At 36.1% G+C, this 14026-nt stretch overlaps 1 protein-coding gene across 28 annotated transcripts in view; it reads right to left on the minus strand.

The window, feature by feature from the left end:
* Nucleotides 1-14026, minus strand: part of TRDN (triadin) — a 400175-nt gene that overhangs the window by 293122 nt on the left and 93027 nt on the right. For 27 of the 28 annotated variants that reach the window (XM_086707736.1, XM_086707734.1, XM_086707740.1 and 24 more), the window contains exon 5: nucleotides 9910-9969. The exons of the other annotated variant lie outside the window; for it this stretch is intronic. In XM_086707736.1, coding sequence (XP_086563862.1) covers nucleotides 9910-9969 — 60 coding nt within the window. The remainder of the gene's footprint in view (nucleotides 1-9909; nucleotides 9970-14026) is intronic. 28 annotated transcript variants of the gene reach the window in all.

A 14026-nucleotide genomic window follows, 5' to 3' on the forward strand; every position in this document is an offset into this window, starting at 1 on the left:
ACACCACTTGAAGATGAAGGCAGAGATTGGAATGGTCCATCTAAAAGCCAAAGATTGCCAGCCAATCACCAAGAGCTAGGAGAAGCATGGAATAGCTTCTCCTTTGCAGCTCTCTGAGATAATCAATCCTTCTGAAAAGTCATGTGACTTTAGAGACAATATATAGGTACTATATTTTTCAACTGATCATTAACAAATAAATTTAATTAATGTTTGTAACTGTGAGAGTATAAATTTCTGTTATTTTAAGCCATCCAGTTTTTGATACTTTGTTAACGGAGCCCTAGGAAACTAATACTAATACTAATCATTGGGGTTCTCTTGTGTTTTTTAACTAAGTTTTCACCTGGTTCCTTGAATGGCCCTTGGCCTAGCTCTTATATATTCCATTTTAGGTTCCAGAGTGCACATCTAAAACCTAAGTCATCCACTCCTCTAAGGATTTACCAAAAAACTGCATTCAGACCTACTCAGCAATCGAGGAAGGCAGTTATCTCCTCCAGGATGTCTCTTTGTAGAATACTCACTAAATGGTGGTATAAGTGTGTTTTAGATCTCTCATTGGACTAGGCCTTATTCATCGCTAAATTTTTAGTGCTCAGGATGGTGTTTGGCACAAAGTAAGTGCTGTGAATAAATTAATATGTATTATTGCCTAATGGCTATGGTCAGTTTTTCCATTTATAATATCTGCCTGCCAGGATATACCCGTTTCCACTGGCGGGCCCACCTTGATGTTGACCATTCAGAGGCACACACTTCTGCCATGTGAACTTCTTCCCCATTCCTGAGGTCAGTTCTTTACCCAAACACTAAACAACTCAGGTTGATGTAGCAAATACCTATTGTTCTGAATGCCTAAAAACCTTCTTTTGTCTGGGAGCCATCTTGGATAAAGTTCTCTCATCTGGTTATAGGTTTACCAACTGGGTTCCAGTCTCTTATGGTTTGTTCTCTGAGTAAATTGACATGTTTAATAGTTAAATAAAAGCCTAAATGTTATCTGAAAATAACAATAAAAGTTTCCATCCCCAAAAAATCCCAAGGCAATATGCAATAAAAAAAACACAACTAAAGAAAGAAAAAAATGTGAGGAAAATAAAAAATATATTAGTGTTTATCTTTGGATAAGTGGTTTGTGGTTCTTTCTACCTTTCTTTCTTTCTTTCTTTCTTTCTTTCTTTCTTTCTTTCTTTCTTTCTTTCATTTTTCAAATTGTCCAAATTAATCTGTATAACTTTTTTAAATTTTTTTTACATTTATTCATTTTTGAGACAGAGAGAGACAGAGTTTGAGCAGGGAAGGGGCAGAGAGAGAGGTAGACACAGAATCCAAAGCAGGCTCCAGGCTCCAAGCTGTCAGCACGAAGCCCGACACAGGGCTCAAACTCACAAACCATGAGATCATGACCTGAGCTGAAGTTGGATGCTCAACCGACTGAGCCACCCAGGCGCCCCAATCTGTATAATTTGAAAACAATTTTTTTTAATCTTTATTTATTTTTGAGAGAAAGAGAGGCAGAGTGCGAATGGGGGAGGAACAGAGAGAGGAAGATACAGAATCCGAAGCAGGCTCCAGGCTCCCAGCTGTCAGCACAGAGCCCGATGTGGGGCTTCAACTCACGAACGGTGAGATCATGACCCAAGCCAAATTTGGACGCTTAACCAACTGAGCCACCAAGGCGCCCCTAATCTGTATAATTTAATCTATTTTATTATACTATAAATTTTATTGTGTTTCCTAATTACATGTTATAGACCGTCTTTGTTTTATTTATTTATTTTTTTTTTTAAATTTTTTTTTAATGTTTATTTATTTTTGAGAGAGACAGAGACAGAATGCGAGTGGGTTGGGACAGAGAGAAGAGGGAGACACAGAATCTGAAACAGGCTCCAGGCTCTGGGCTGTCAGCACAGAGCCCGACGCGGGGCTCGAACTCACAAGCTGCGAGATCATGACCTGAGCTGAAGTCGGACGCTCAACCGACTGAGCCACCCAGGCGCCCCCAGACCGTCTTTGTTTTAATATGGACCTTACTATAAATTCTTCAACTGCTTCTGACCAAATAAATTTGACAATAGCCCAATTAAAGCCGAATAGTGATATATATTTGAAATTAAACATAAAAAAATGTTCAAGGAAAAAATAGGAGTCAAGTAGAGATCAACAAAATAGATAAAATGAATGCTTCATTAATTAACTCATTCATTATTTCCATGTTTGTTGAGTTTGTTTCTTGTGTTGGTCACTTTGCTAAATGTTCAAGTCATTTTTTTTTTTCATTTTTTTTTTTCAACGTTTATTTATTTTTGGGACAGAGAGAGACAGAGCATGAACGGGGGAGGGGCAGAGAGAGAGGGAGACACAGAATCGGAAACAGGCTCCAGGCTCTGAGCCATCAGCCCAGAGCCTGACGCGGGGCTCGAACTCACGGACCGCGAGATCGTGACCTGGCTGAAGTTGGACGCTTAACCGACTGCGCCACCCAGGCGCCCCTCAAGTCATTTTTAATATGATATAAGCACACAAATTCAGAGCTGGTAGAAATCTAACAGACCATACATAGAGCTTGAATCATAAGAGTAAATGTCAAAAATGACCTAGCACATATATGAAGACAAACATAGTTCTTGATCTCAATGAGTTAGATCAATGTAACCCAAATAAAAAATTGGTGTCAAAATGTTTCATAGTGTGAAGTCAGGGGTATAAAAGTAGCATGGAGAAAATGCCAAAATGCTCCCAGAGTGAGGGACAGCAGAGAAGGCCTATTAAAGGAACTGACAGTCCTTCCGAGAATCAAAGAAATGAATGGAAGACTTGTCAAGTGACTGCACAAGATGGGATGGCAGGCCAGAGAGAACAGTGCACACAGAAGCACAGAGCTGAGAGATGGCAGAGGGCCTGCTTAGGGAGTGCCCAACAGTGCAGGCTGCCTAGGGCAAAGGTGATGTTGGTGTGTCTGGGTGTTGTGGGGGGGCAACGGGGGCAGAGTTGAGAGTTTAAAGTGTTGAGGAGGAGGTTGCAGAACTGGGAAAGTATGTGGGAAACTACACAAAACTGGACATTTGTAGGGTCATCACTGATTTTATGAAAAGAGTCTTCTGTGCCACGGTAGAAAATGTGGCTTTTATCTCTAAGAGACTGTAATGGCAAAGGATGGATTTAAGCCTGTTAGTAACATGATTAACATGAATGTGAGGGGTAATTCAGTGAAATTCACTGTCCTAATCTAACTGAGAAATGATTGTGGAGGAGATAACAGTGGGAGAGAAGAGGTGAGAGTAGGATACATTATAATAAAGAAGGAGTAGGACAAGGGGCTGAGCAGGACTGCTCTTCATATTGAAAAAGACCAAGATGTCTATGGAAGGACTATAACTCAAACGCCTTCTGAAATGAGACAGATCATGTCTACTCCAGGAGTGATGAGAGAGAGTGGTAAAGACTTTGGTAAACCATAGATGCAGGCCTCACCCCAAGACAGCCAGTTATACGTTGTTTTAAAATACAGCCTGGTCAGTGGAAAGCTCTGTGGACTGTACTTGAACTCCAGGCCATGAGTTTAATTGACAGTGATTCTAACCTTGGTGAGTCATTCGAGTCTTTAGAAGAGCTTGACTCAAACCCTTGTCTTACCTTCCAAACATTAATGATCCCAAAATGGAGTATGCAATGGATATATATTTTAAAAATTATTCAGATGATTCTAAAATCCATCAAGTCCATGCCATCACTGGCAACAATAACCCCTAGTTCTGCAGCTTGAATAGCCTGAGTGGATAGTGATACCTATTATGCTGACCAATAACACAGAGGCATGAAGACATTTTGTGCAAAGGAACTTAATACTAACTTCAAACACACTAAGTGAAAGAAGTCTGTTAGTTACCTGTGTTAAGTCAGATGAGAGTTGTGGAGGAGAATCCAGGGGCTTTTCATATATTACTTCTTCAGTCATTTTGAGTATCAAAATTAATTAACCACTTGGGCTCTTAAATTAATCAATGTTTTAAATGAAATGTGAAGAGATTATTCAATATAAAAATACTTAGGGTATTCAGGTCATTCTCAGATTTCTGATTTAAAGTACATGCACACTGAGTATGAATTTTTAATAAGGAACTTATCTTATACAATCTAAGGAAATTATGGCACTGTCTTGGCCACACATAAACTTTATCCTACTGCTAAAGTGACTAAACTCTTCACATAGCCTCATCAGGAAAAAATTAAAAACAAACGAATGAACAAACATCTGTCTTCCTAAAATAAACCAAAATAATAGAATTATTCTAACTAGTTCTGGTATCCTAAATAATGAAACATGAATATTTCCCCCAAATCCAAATTCTGTAACAATAATAATTTTACAACTTACTTTCAGTATGCTGATAGCTAAAGATTTATAAAAACTCTAATGACAATGTTGCTACCATAAATTCGGTAAACTCTGCCATTCTGTGATTCCTATCTTTAAACACATATATTTTGTATTTAGCTATCAGTCTTCTCTGAAATCTGACCTGTTTGTACTCTTGTTAAAGAGTAGCTGAGTGGGGTGATTTAAATAATAGCCCCCTAAAATATAGCCATGTCTTAATCCCTGGAATCTGTGAATGTTACCATATACGGCTAAAAGGGATTTAGCAATGTAATTAAGTCAAAGATCTTCAAATAGGGAAATTATCATGAATTATCTAGGTGAGCCTTGCATGTAACCCCATGTGTCCCTATAATAGGGAGGCAGAGGAAGATTTGAAGACAGAGGAGAAGGCACTGTGACCACAGAGGCAGAGATTGGAGTGATGAATCTGCAAACCAGAGAAGTACGGCAGGCCTAGAAGCTGGAAGAGGCAAGGAACAGATTCTCCTCTAGAGCCCCCCTGAGGTAGTTTGGCCCTGCTGACAACTTGATTTGGTCCCAGTGAAACTAATTTTAGATTTTTGGCCTCTAGAAGATAATAAATTTCTATTGTTTTTAAGACAGACACTTTTGATAATCTGTTACAGCAGCCACAGGAAACTAATACACCCATGATGTGCCATTTGGCATTTCTACAAGGAAATAAGGACTGTCAGGTCTCATTTCTCATTTTGCTAAGTGTAGAAATAATGGTGGGGAAATTTAGAGGTGGATATTGTTTATTAAGTATATGGTGTCTGCTTTGCAGGTAAGCCATCAAGCAGGACAACTCCAGGTTATATGGTGCACAGAGAGATGGGGAGGAAACAGAAATGAGTTGTAACTGGTAGATATTTGGAAGTACAAGCATTTCAGTCAAGTTGATCAGATTACAAGGTCCTAAACATGGGGATTCAGAGAAAAAGCCAAGATCTTTCAGCTGTGAGAAATTCTACTACAGACATTTAGACATAGTGGACCAAAAAAAAAAGAAGGAAAATGCAACGGAGGGTATACTGGGAAAGCCACATCTTCTTAAGTTAGAAAAATCTGAGGTGACAACTTGGGTCTATAATAAACATGTGTCATTGAGAAAATCATTGGGTTCAGATAAACCACAGTATTCTCAGTTTTAAATGGGATTATATCTATCATGTTATATTGTTCCATGAAGATTAAGTGAAACATTAGAAACCATAGGTGAAGTATAGTATTCGTTTCATAGTAGATAAATGCTTATATGAGATTTTTAAAAAGGGAATCACAAATACAGGGGTGAAATGGCAATAAAGGTGGTTTAGTGTTGTGTTACAGAATTGTGAGATGACAGATATTAAGATCCTTCAGTCTATAATCAGATGGATATCAAGTTGTCCCAGATATAGGATGAGAAGTAATGTACACAAGAAACCTGCAAGAGATTGTCACTGACCTAATCAGTGGTGATCAAGAAGAATAGTGAATTGACTGATAGTTACTGTTTAAAATTTGCCAAGAATTATTTGAATAATTTCATATATACATTTCCTAATCATTTAATCTTTACAACTATATTATACTCATTTTATATATGATAAAATAGAGGCAATGAAAAATTAATTAACCTGGTTACATACATTAATTAGCAAGGTTATATAGGCAGTAGTTACTAGATTTGGATTATTTTTTTAAATTTTTTAAATGTTGATTTATTTATTTTGAGAGAGAGGGAGAGAGAGAATCCCAAGCAGGCTCTGTGCTGTCATCCTAGAGCCTGATGTGGGGCTCAAACTCATGAGCCATGAGATCAAGACCTGAGACAAGATTAGGAGTTGGACGCTTAACTGACTGAGCTACCCAGATGCCTCTAGATTTGGATTCTGACTCAGATTGGTTAATTCAACACATTTCTAAAAGTAGAAGAAAATAATGATGGCATCCTTCTTTGTCAAAATCATATACTGTGCTCCTAGCTTATTTATTGAAAACACATTCGTGAGTGTTTATCATGAGCCAGGGAAATGGTCTTTAACAATCATGACCAGGACCTTTTATTTACAACAAATAGCACTAGTTTCTATAATTCCCTATAGTGAATGTATATACTTTCTTTTCAGACATATGTGCACATAGTTATTTATACCCTCAAAGGATACCCAAACTGTGGACTGCTAGATGTGACTGATCACTATTTCTTATCATTTGACATGTGGCTCTGCATTCCATAATGGTCATCCAGTCATTTGAAATACTCATAGACTGTGGTTCCTAGACTGCCTTACTCACCTCTATCTGGAAATTAGTTCATATAGGTTAGACGAAAATATATTCCAAAATATTTGGCTTTAAATATGAATGTATTCTGGGGGCACTTGGGTGGCTCAGTCAGTTGAGTGTCCGACTTCGGCTCAGGTCACGATCTCACGGTTTGTAGGTTGGAGCCCTGAGTCGGGCTCTGTGCTGACAGCTCAGAGTCTGGAACCTGCTTCGGACCCTGTGTCTCCCTCCCTCTCTTGCTGCCCCTCCCCCATTTGCGTTCTGTTTCTCTCTGTCTCTCAAAAATAAATAAACGTTAAAAAATTTTAACAACAAAAATAAATAAATATGAGTGTACCATAAGACCCTTTTGACCTATAAAATCTTTCATTAGAAACTATCACCCTGGAATGGAATCAATGTTCTTCAAGCTAACTTCTGCCACAGCAAAATATTCAGTGCCCACAACAACTCTGGCATGATGGTATTCTACTTGCTCACCAGGGACATTTATATCAGCAACAACTTGGTGAATGGCATTTTAGTAATCCAGGAAAGTTAAATTAGGGTTTAAAGTTTCTTCTAAGCCAATGTATTGTTCCGCTATTACTATATTAATTCAATATAAGGTCACAAGTATAGACATTACTGTGATCATATTTATAAAATAAATTGCAACTTCTTGTATATAGAAAAAACCAAGAGTAATTTAAATGTAGACATTCACTAACATGTCAGAGTTTATACATTAAAATCAAAATGAGTACTTATTGCCAGATCAAGAATTAAAGGGCTTGCTTCTCAGTTCCTTGAAACTGTTGCATTTTCCCTAAGAAAAACATCCAACAAAATAAACACAGGGACAAGCTAGAAATAAAAGTTACTGTAGCCCCATGAATTAAAATCATTTAGATAATGTGGAAGGCTATAAAAATTAATAATTTTCTATGAAAAGAAGTGGGAATTGAAACTGATCCGTTAACAATTTAAAAATGAATTAGCATATTTATATAGAAGTATTTTGGAAATGTATATTATCTGGGATTAAATATTCTATGGTTTTCTGCATTCTATTTGATGAGTAAATCATCTACATGTAGATTTCCAGGGCTTTCCAAAAGACTTCACACTCCTTAAACCTTTTCAAATACCATATGAATCCCTTAAAGGAAAAAAAAAAGAGAGAGACAAAAAGACGTGATTTAGCTTCTATCACCACTAACACTTTTATTTCCCCTAGCCTCACCAGCTTTCACCAGCTTCTTATTTATGTATTTATTTATTTGTTGCCAGCTTTTTAGACTCAGATATTTCCTGGCTTGTCTATAACCATCACAGGCTACTATTACCTTGAACATATTGTATCTTTTCTTATAAGAGTTCAAATATTTTCATAAGAATTTAAATTCCTAACTCTCCATCACATATAACCATAACTGATACAAAATGTGGCATGTAGAAAACATATTTATCTACATCTGTGAAGTTATAAAAACACACTTATTTTCACTTAACTACCTGGAAATAAAAAACACGCATTATTCTACCTGGATGAGGAAACCAAGCAGTGAAACAGAATCTTTTGTTCATATTCATGCAGGAAAAAAATGTGGAAAAAAGAAACTACCTCTAAAACCCTTGGAAGTCTCAAACAGTTGAAGCTCCATTTTCTCTTTCTTGAGAAATATTCACTTTCCAAAATATATTTGGTCTATTTGGGGAATATATTCAGGTACTAATCTCTAACCCAGTCTTTGAGAAATTTATTTTAAACTTCTGCCAAATTCACTGTTTTAATTATGCAAGACTCACTAGTTTAATAAGCCCACTCTACAGCCCACTGCTCAAAGTCTTTAACAGCAGGATTCTAATAGAACCAGGTCCAACATGCAAATGGTGCCATCTGTATCACCACATCCACTCCAGCAGCACAGCTATTAAATTAATAGTACAGTCTGCAAGATAAAACAGCAGAGATTCCCATCATGTGGAACCAGTTGAGTTTCTGTTTAACCTCCAGCAGATTGAAACACGTAGCCAGTTCAGTCATGGCTAGCTTAGTTAATCCATGCCCGAGAGCTGTGTCCAATTTCCCTGACCAAAGGAATGAAGGACCAAAAAAGGAAAGGGAACGGTAAGAAGACATTAGTTCTTCTACTTTATATAAGTACAAATATAAATAGGTTTCAATTGAGTAAGCTTCCATGTCCCTGATTGTATAAGGATTGGCTGACCAGTCTGGAATGAATTCAAACATTAGGATTGAAGACATAATATCTGCTGAATGATTTAAGCTCTTCACAAAAAGGAAGTACAGGAAGTATACTAAAACCGGCATTTTAATATAGATTGACATATTGGTATCCTTTAAGGTTAAGTAGAACTTCTATTACATGAAACTTCACTATTTGCAACTTTGCCATTTACTGCAGATAGTTTTACATTAGACAGCTTTGACATAATAAATACTAGACAAGATTCAATTTCTATCCCAGAAAAATTATTTCATTTTCTTCCCTTATCACACAAATACAGTAATTATAAGGTTTTAATTTTTGCCCTAACTCACCTAAAAAACACACGAGATTGATCATTGAGGAAACCTGGGCATATTTAGAAATATATCCCTTTGAAAGCTTCCTATAAGTTTCTTTAAAGTTTTATGACTACAAGGCCACTCTTGGAAAAGTGATGCTTGATAAAATGAGCAAGACAATGTTCGCCATTATTAATATGCCTCTATTGCAAGATTGCAGGTACTGGATTCATTTGAGTTGAAAGGGATATTAATCATCATGTTGTCACTGTCCATGCACCCCTTGAGGCTGGTAAGAAAGTTGTGGGGCCGTAGCAGTCAGCAGTGAGCCAATAAAATGACTGCATTTCTGTGCCAAAGATTTTAAAGGTTCTAAGTGGCATAAAAAATTCAAGGTTAAAAAAAATTTGAACTCTGACTAATTACAGTAACTTATTCAAAGAAGAAAAAATGTTTGCTAGTAAGTCAAAAATTATATTCACAGTACTATCTCAGTAAGTAAAAACTGGTTGTAAGTCATTTAAAGATTGTCACATGTTTGATTCCAATTATTAAATATTACATATATATTTATACCTGAAGTTAACTGAGAAATAAAAGTGTTCATCTAAATACTACCAAAAATGTTACAAGAGAACACTCAACATGAAAATTTTTGTTGCTCCTGTTTGAATACACAAAATATGTATCCTAAATAAAAAAAAGAAGAAGAAACACAATATTAAATATTTACCTTTAGGTACTATTTTCCTTTCAGGTTTCTCCTGCTTTTCAGTCTTGTCTTTGTGTATTTCTAGAAAAACATAGAATTTATACTTTAAAGACTATTTTTGAAAATATACAATATATAAACTATAACTGTGATCTAAACTTTAAAATTCCACCATGAAGTCTAAGGTATAGGTATCTAAATGGAAAAAGTCACTGTAACATGTTGCTACATAAATCACTCACTTATTGAAATAAGGGAAAAAATGAATTTACCTCAAAATTAGTGCTATTTGAAAAAGCTTAAAAACTTGCATCAATGAGGATATGTTGTCACTGTTTTCAGTGCTAAAATTGATCACAAACTATAATTATGTTTTATTTCAATTACTCTCAATACAATTAAGAATCCTTAGTAAGAATGTCATTTAGATTGAGGAAGATTTCATTTTTACATATTAAATTAAGAATTTGTGAAATGAACTGTAACTACCTAATAGGAAATATATCTCAGAAGTATTGAGTCTAAGTTATGTTTATAATCAGAATTTGGCATTGCATTTAACCCATAATTACTGCATGCAGATATGACACATTTCATGGAATAAGTCAGTCGTTACATTTTTTTCTAAATATCAGATTTTAACAAATATATTTAATTTGCTGCTAGCTTCAGTATACATACATTGCCAAGGCTTAGAAAATGAAGTTAATTCTGAATTTGCAGTTAATTTGGATGGAACTAAATTAGATATTAGAGTTTACAAATATGATTACTACCTCTGAAAAGTGACTTAGTCTTAATACCATGGTTTATCTTTGAAAAATGCTAATGAGATTTACTTATTTATTTATCACAACTTTATTTCACAGATGATCTGAGATGGTGCTAATTACTGTACACATTTTAAATTCTCCGTTTGTAAATGTGAATTTGCATTTTTGTAATTTTTCCAGAAGTCTAAAATCAAGACCAACCATAGGAAAATCCTAAGTATCTTCGGGAAAAACAATTAGTGATTTTCACCTGTTAAGGAGGTAATTATCACTGTGAAAATGTCCTCTCTTTGTTTATTCCATGAATCCATCATCACACTATATTCGGGGCCACTCCTTTACCCTTATCCCATCCCTGGCTTTGATATGGCAATGGAGATACAAAAGATTAAGATACTTTTTCTCATCCCTGGTAAAATTTCTCCAAGTTTCAAAGAAAGATCTTCAAAGACCACAGGAAACTTACATTTTCTTGTCTGTCTCACCATTTTTTTTAAAAAATCTGTTCTCTATAGGTCTCCAAATCTTACTCCCAAGTGTGTGTGTGTGTGTGTGTGTGTGTGTGTGTGTGTGTGTGCATGTGTGTGTGTGTGTTCTGATATCTGTTGGCCAGTTATCATCAGTCCTTTTTAAGGTGGGTAAATCATTATTTGGGGGTGGAATAGGTTATTCTGTGCAATCTATGATATTTAGCAGCAACCCTGGCTTCTCCTGTTAAATGTATGTGGTAGTTCCATCCCCTGTCATGAAAAATGAAAATGTCTTTAGACATTGAAAAATGTCTATAAAAAATGTCTTTAGACATTGCCAAATGCATTCTGTAGGGCAAAAGGAGCCCTAAAGAACGTGTTCAGATGACTCAGGACAGTATTTATTTTGATTACCTTGTGCTTTTGGTTTCTGTAGTATTTCTCTAATTATGAAAGAAGAATAGTGTTGCACTATACTGAATTATCATATAGAGGTATATGTGTAGAAAATTTTCATCTGTGTTCAGTTTGCAAAAGCAAAATAAAGTTGCATCTTATCGGCTATAGGCAATAAAACTACCATAAACCTTATTTAACACACACACAAAGAATTTATATTTTTAGAACTGTCTAAACATATGAAATAACCTACTTAATCACTGTTACTTTGGACCTGCACTGCCTGGCAATAGCCACAGGACTCATGTGGATGTTAAAGACAGGGTATGAGATTAGTCTAACATTGAGATGTGATGTAAGTGTAAGTACATCCTGGATTATGAAGATTTAGTATAAAAAATATGTACAATATCTCATTAATGATTTTATATTAATAACATATTGGGATGATATGATTTGGGGCATATTTAGTGTGATCATTTTATTTGTGTGGCAACTTGGGCAGACTACTATTCCAAGTCATTCAAATGAACACTAATCTAGGATTTGCTGTGAAGGTATTTTACAGATGTAATTAAAATCCCTAATCCTTAGACTTTAAATAAGAAGATGATTCTGGATCATGAAGTTTCCCAAGGAGGAGAAAGAAATTCTGTCTGGGGATGACAGCTTTGGTCCCTGCCTGTGGGTTCAATTTTGCCTGTGATTTTTCCTTTCCTGACTGCTGTCCTATGCTTAGCCAGTCCCCACAATCACATATGCCAATTCCTTGTGATAAATTTCTTAATATATAAATATATCTGCCTAATCTCCTACTGGTTCTGCTTTTCTGGTTGAGCCCTCACTGAGACCCTGATTAGGTTAAATAAGACATGTCATTAAAATTAATTTCATATTATTCTTTTTACATTTTAAATATGTGGCTACTTGAAAATTTTAAACTGCATATGTGGCTCACACTGTATTACTATCAGCCAGTGCTGGTTTAGTCCTAGGAGTGGGCAAACGACCTTTGAAAAACCTTAGGTCATCCACAGAGTTCAATCTTTTACAAATGAAAAAGAAAACTTGAAATTCTCCCTTGCCAGTACTATCTTGCTTCCTCCTTCCTATTCAGATCAACAGAGGCCACAAAGATTGGTGCCTTGTATAAATCAGGCCAATAAAGCAAGTAAAACGCCAAAGATTTAGAGTAGTCTGGACATGCTAAGGGAGTCACCTTTAAGAGATAATTTCTTACTCCTAGTTGGGATTGATTTGAATACAGAAATGGGATAAAATCTTCTAAATTAAAAGCTTACTTGAAATGCTACCTTCATTGTGAGAGAAGAAGGTCTTAAAGTTGTCATTTAGAATAATATTCTTCCTTTAGAGGTAAGTGCGTGTGCATGTGTGTGTGTGCATGTGTGTGTGCGTGTGCATGTTCCACAGACATCTATTGGCCACTCAGAAGAATAAAGCAGAGGTTCTGCAGCTCCCACAAAGGATCAGACTTGGGTTAGAATTTTCTGCAGGATCAAGTGCTAAAGGCCATCCTGCTTGGGCAAACCTGTCAGAGCCTCCTACCCTAATTTCATTTGGGGAAATACGCTGGACAGAGTGGTGTTTTGTGGGACTAGACAACCCATGTTCATCCATGGCTGGGTTTCCTGCAAGGCAGGTGGATGTTTGCACATAAGAAAACAGAAATAAGAAGCAGTAGCAGGACCCAACTCGGCACCCCTTAGCTCTAGCTCCTTTGTACACAGCAGTATCCCATCAAAAGGGAATGAGCTGTAGATTGTGATCAGCATTGAAATGAGCAGAAGTCCATTCTAGAGGGAAAAAAATAAAGTGAGAGAAGACAAATCTCAACAAGGTTGCGATCAAGAGCACCATTCATGAAAAGGCAGGGGGAAATCCACTGATTTCCAAATACACGGAGAGAGTTAACTCCAAGAAGGAAGGTAAATCCTGGCATGTTGGATATATTTCACTACGCATTTTCCTTAAGCAAAAATATAAATAAAATGAAACTAAAAGAGAATTAGACTGAAAAAATGGCAATATATTTCTGAGTATTTGTTTTTTACTCAACAGTAAATGGAGCAGACACAACCCAGTCCTATAACTCAGACCAATCTCAAGGATAAAGCCCTATTTTTTTTTTTTTTTTTTTTTTTTTTATTTTCCTGACTCCATCCTTCAGTCTTTTATGAGGACAGTCTCATGGCTCTGGACAGATCTACTTAGATTTCTCATAAGTGGAGGCAGGGATCATGGATTAAAATACACACACATACACAATAAGATCTTTATAGGTCACAATGAAATATGATGACTTACACAGGCATTTTCTTGTGTGCAGGACTGTCATCAACTAAATTTTTAACTCACTCGAAGACCCTTAGTATTTCTGTAGAGGCAAATGAAGACTCACACAGCTAACCTTATAAAGGCATACATAGGCCTACATTTCTCTGCTTATAGAAGACAAAAGAAACTTATTTCTTATGG

This window comes from Puma concolor, chromosome B2, assembly GCF_028749965.1.
Source record: "Puma concolor isolate L17-30 chromosome B2, mPumCon1.1.hap2, whole genome shotgun sequence".
Lineage (NCBI taxonomy): Eukaryota > Metazoa > Chordata > Mammalia > Carnivora > Felidae > Puma > Puma concolor.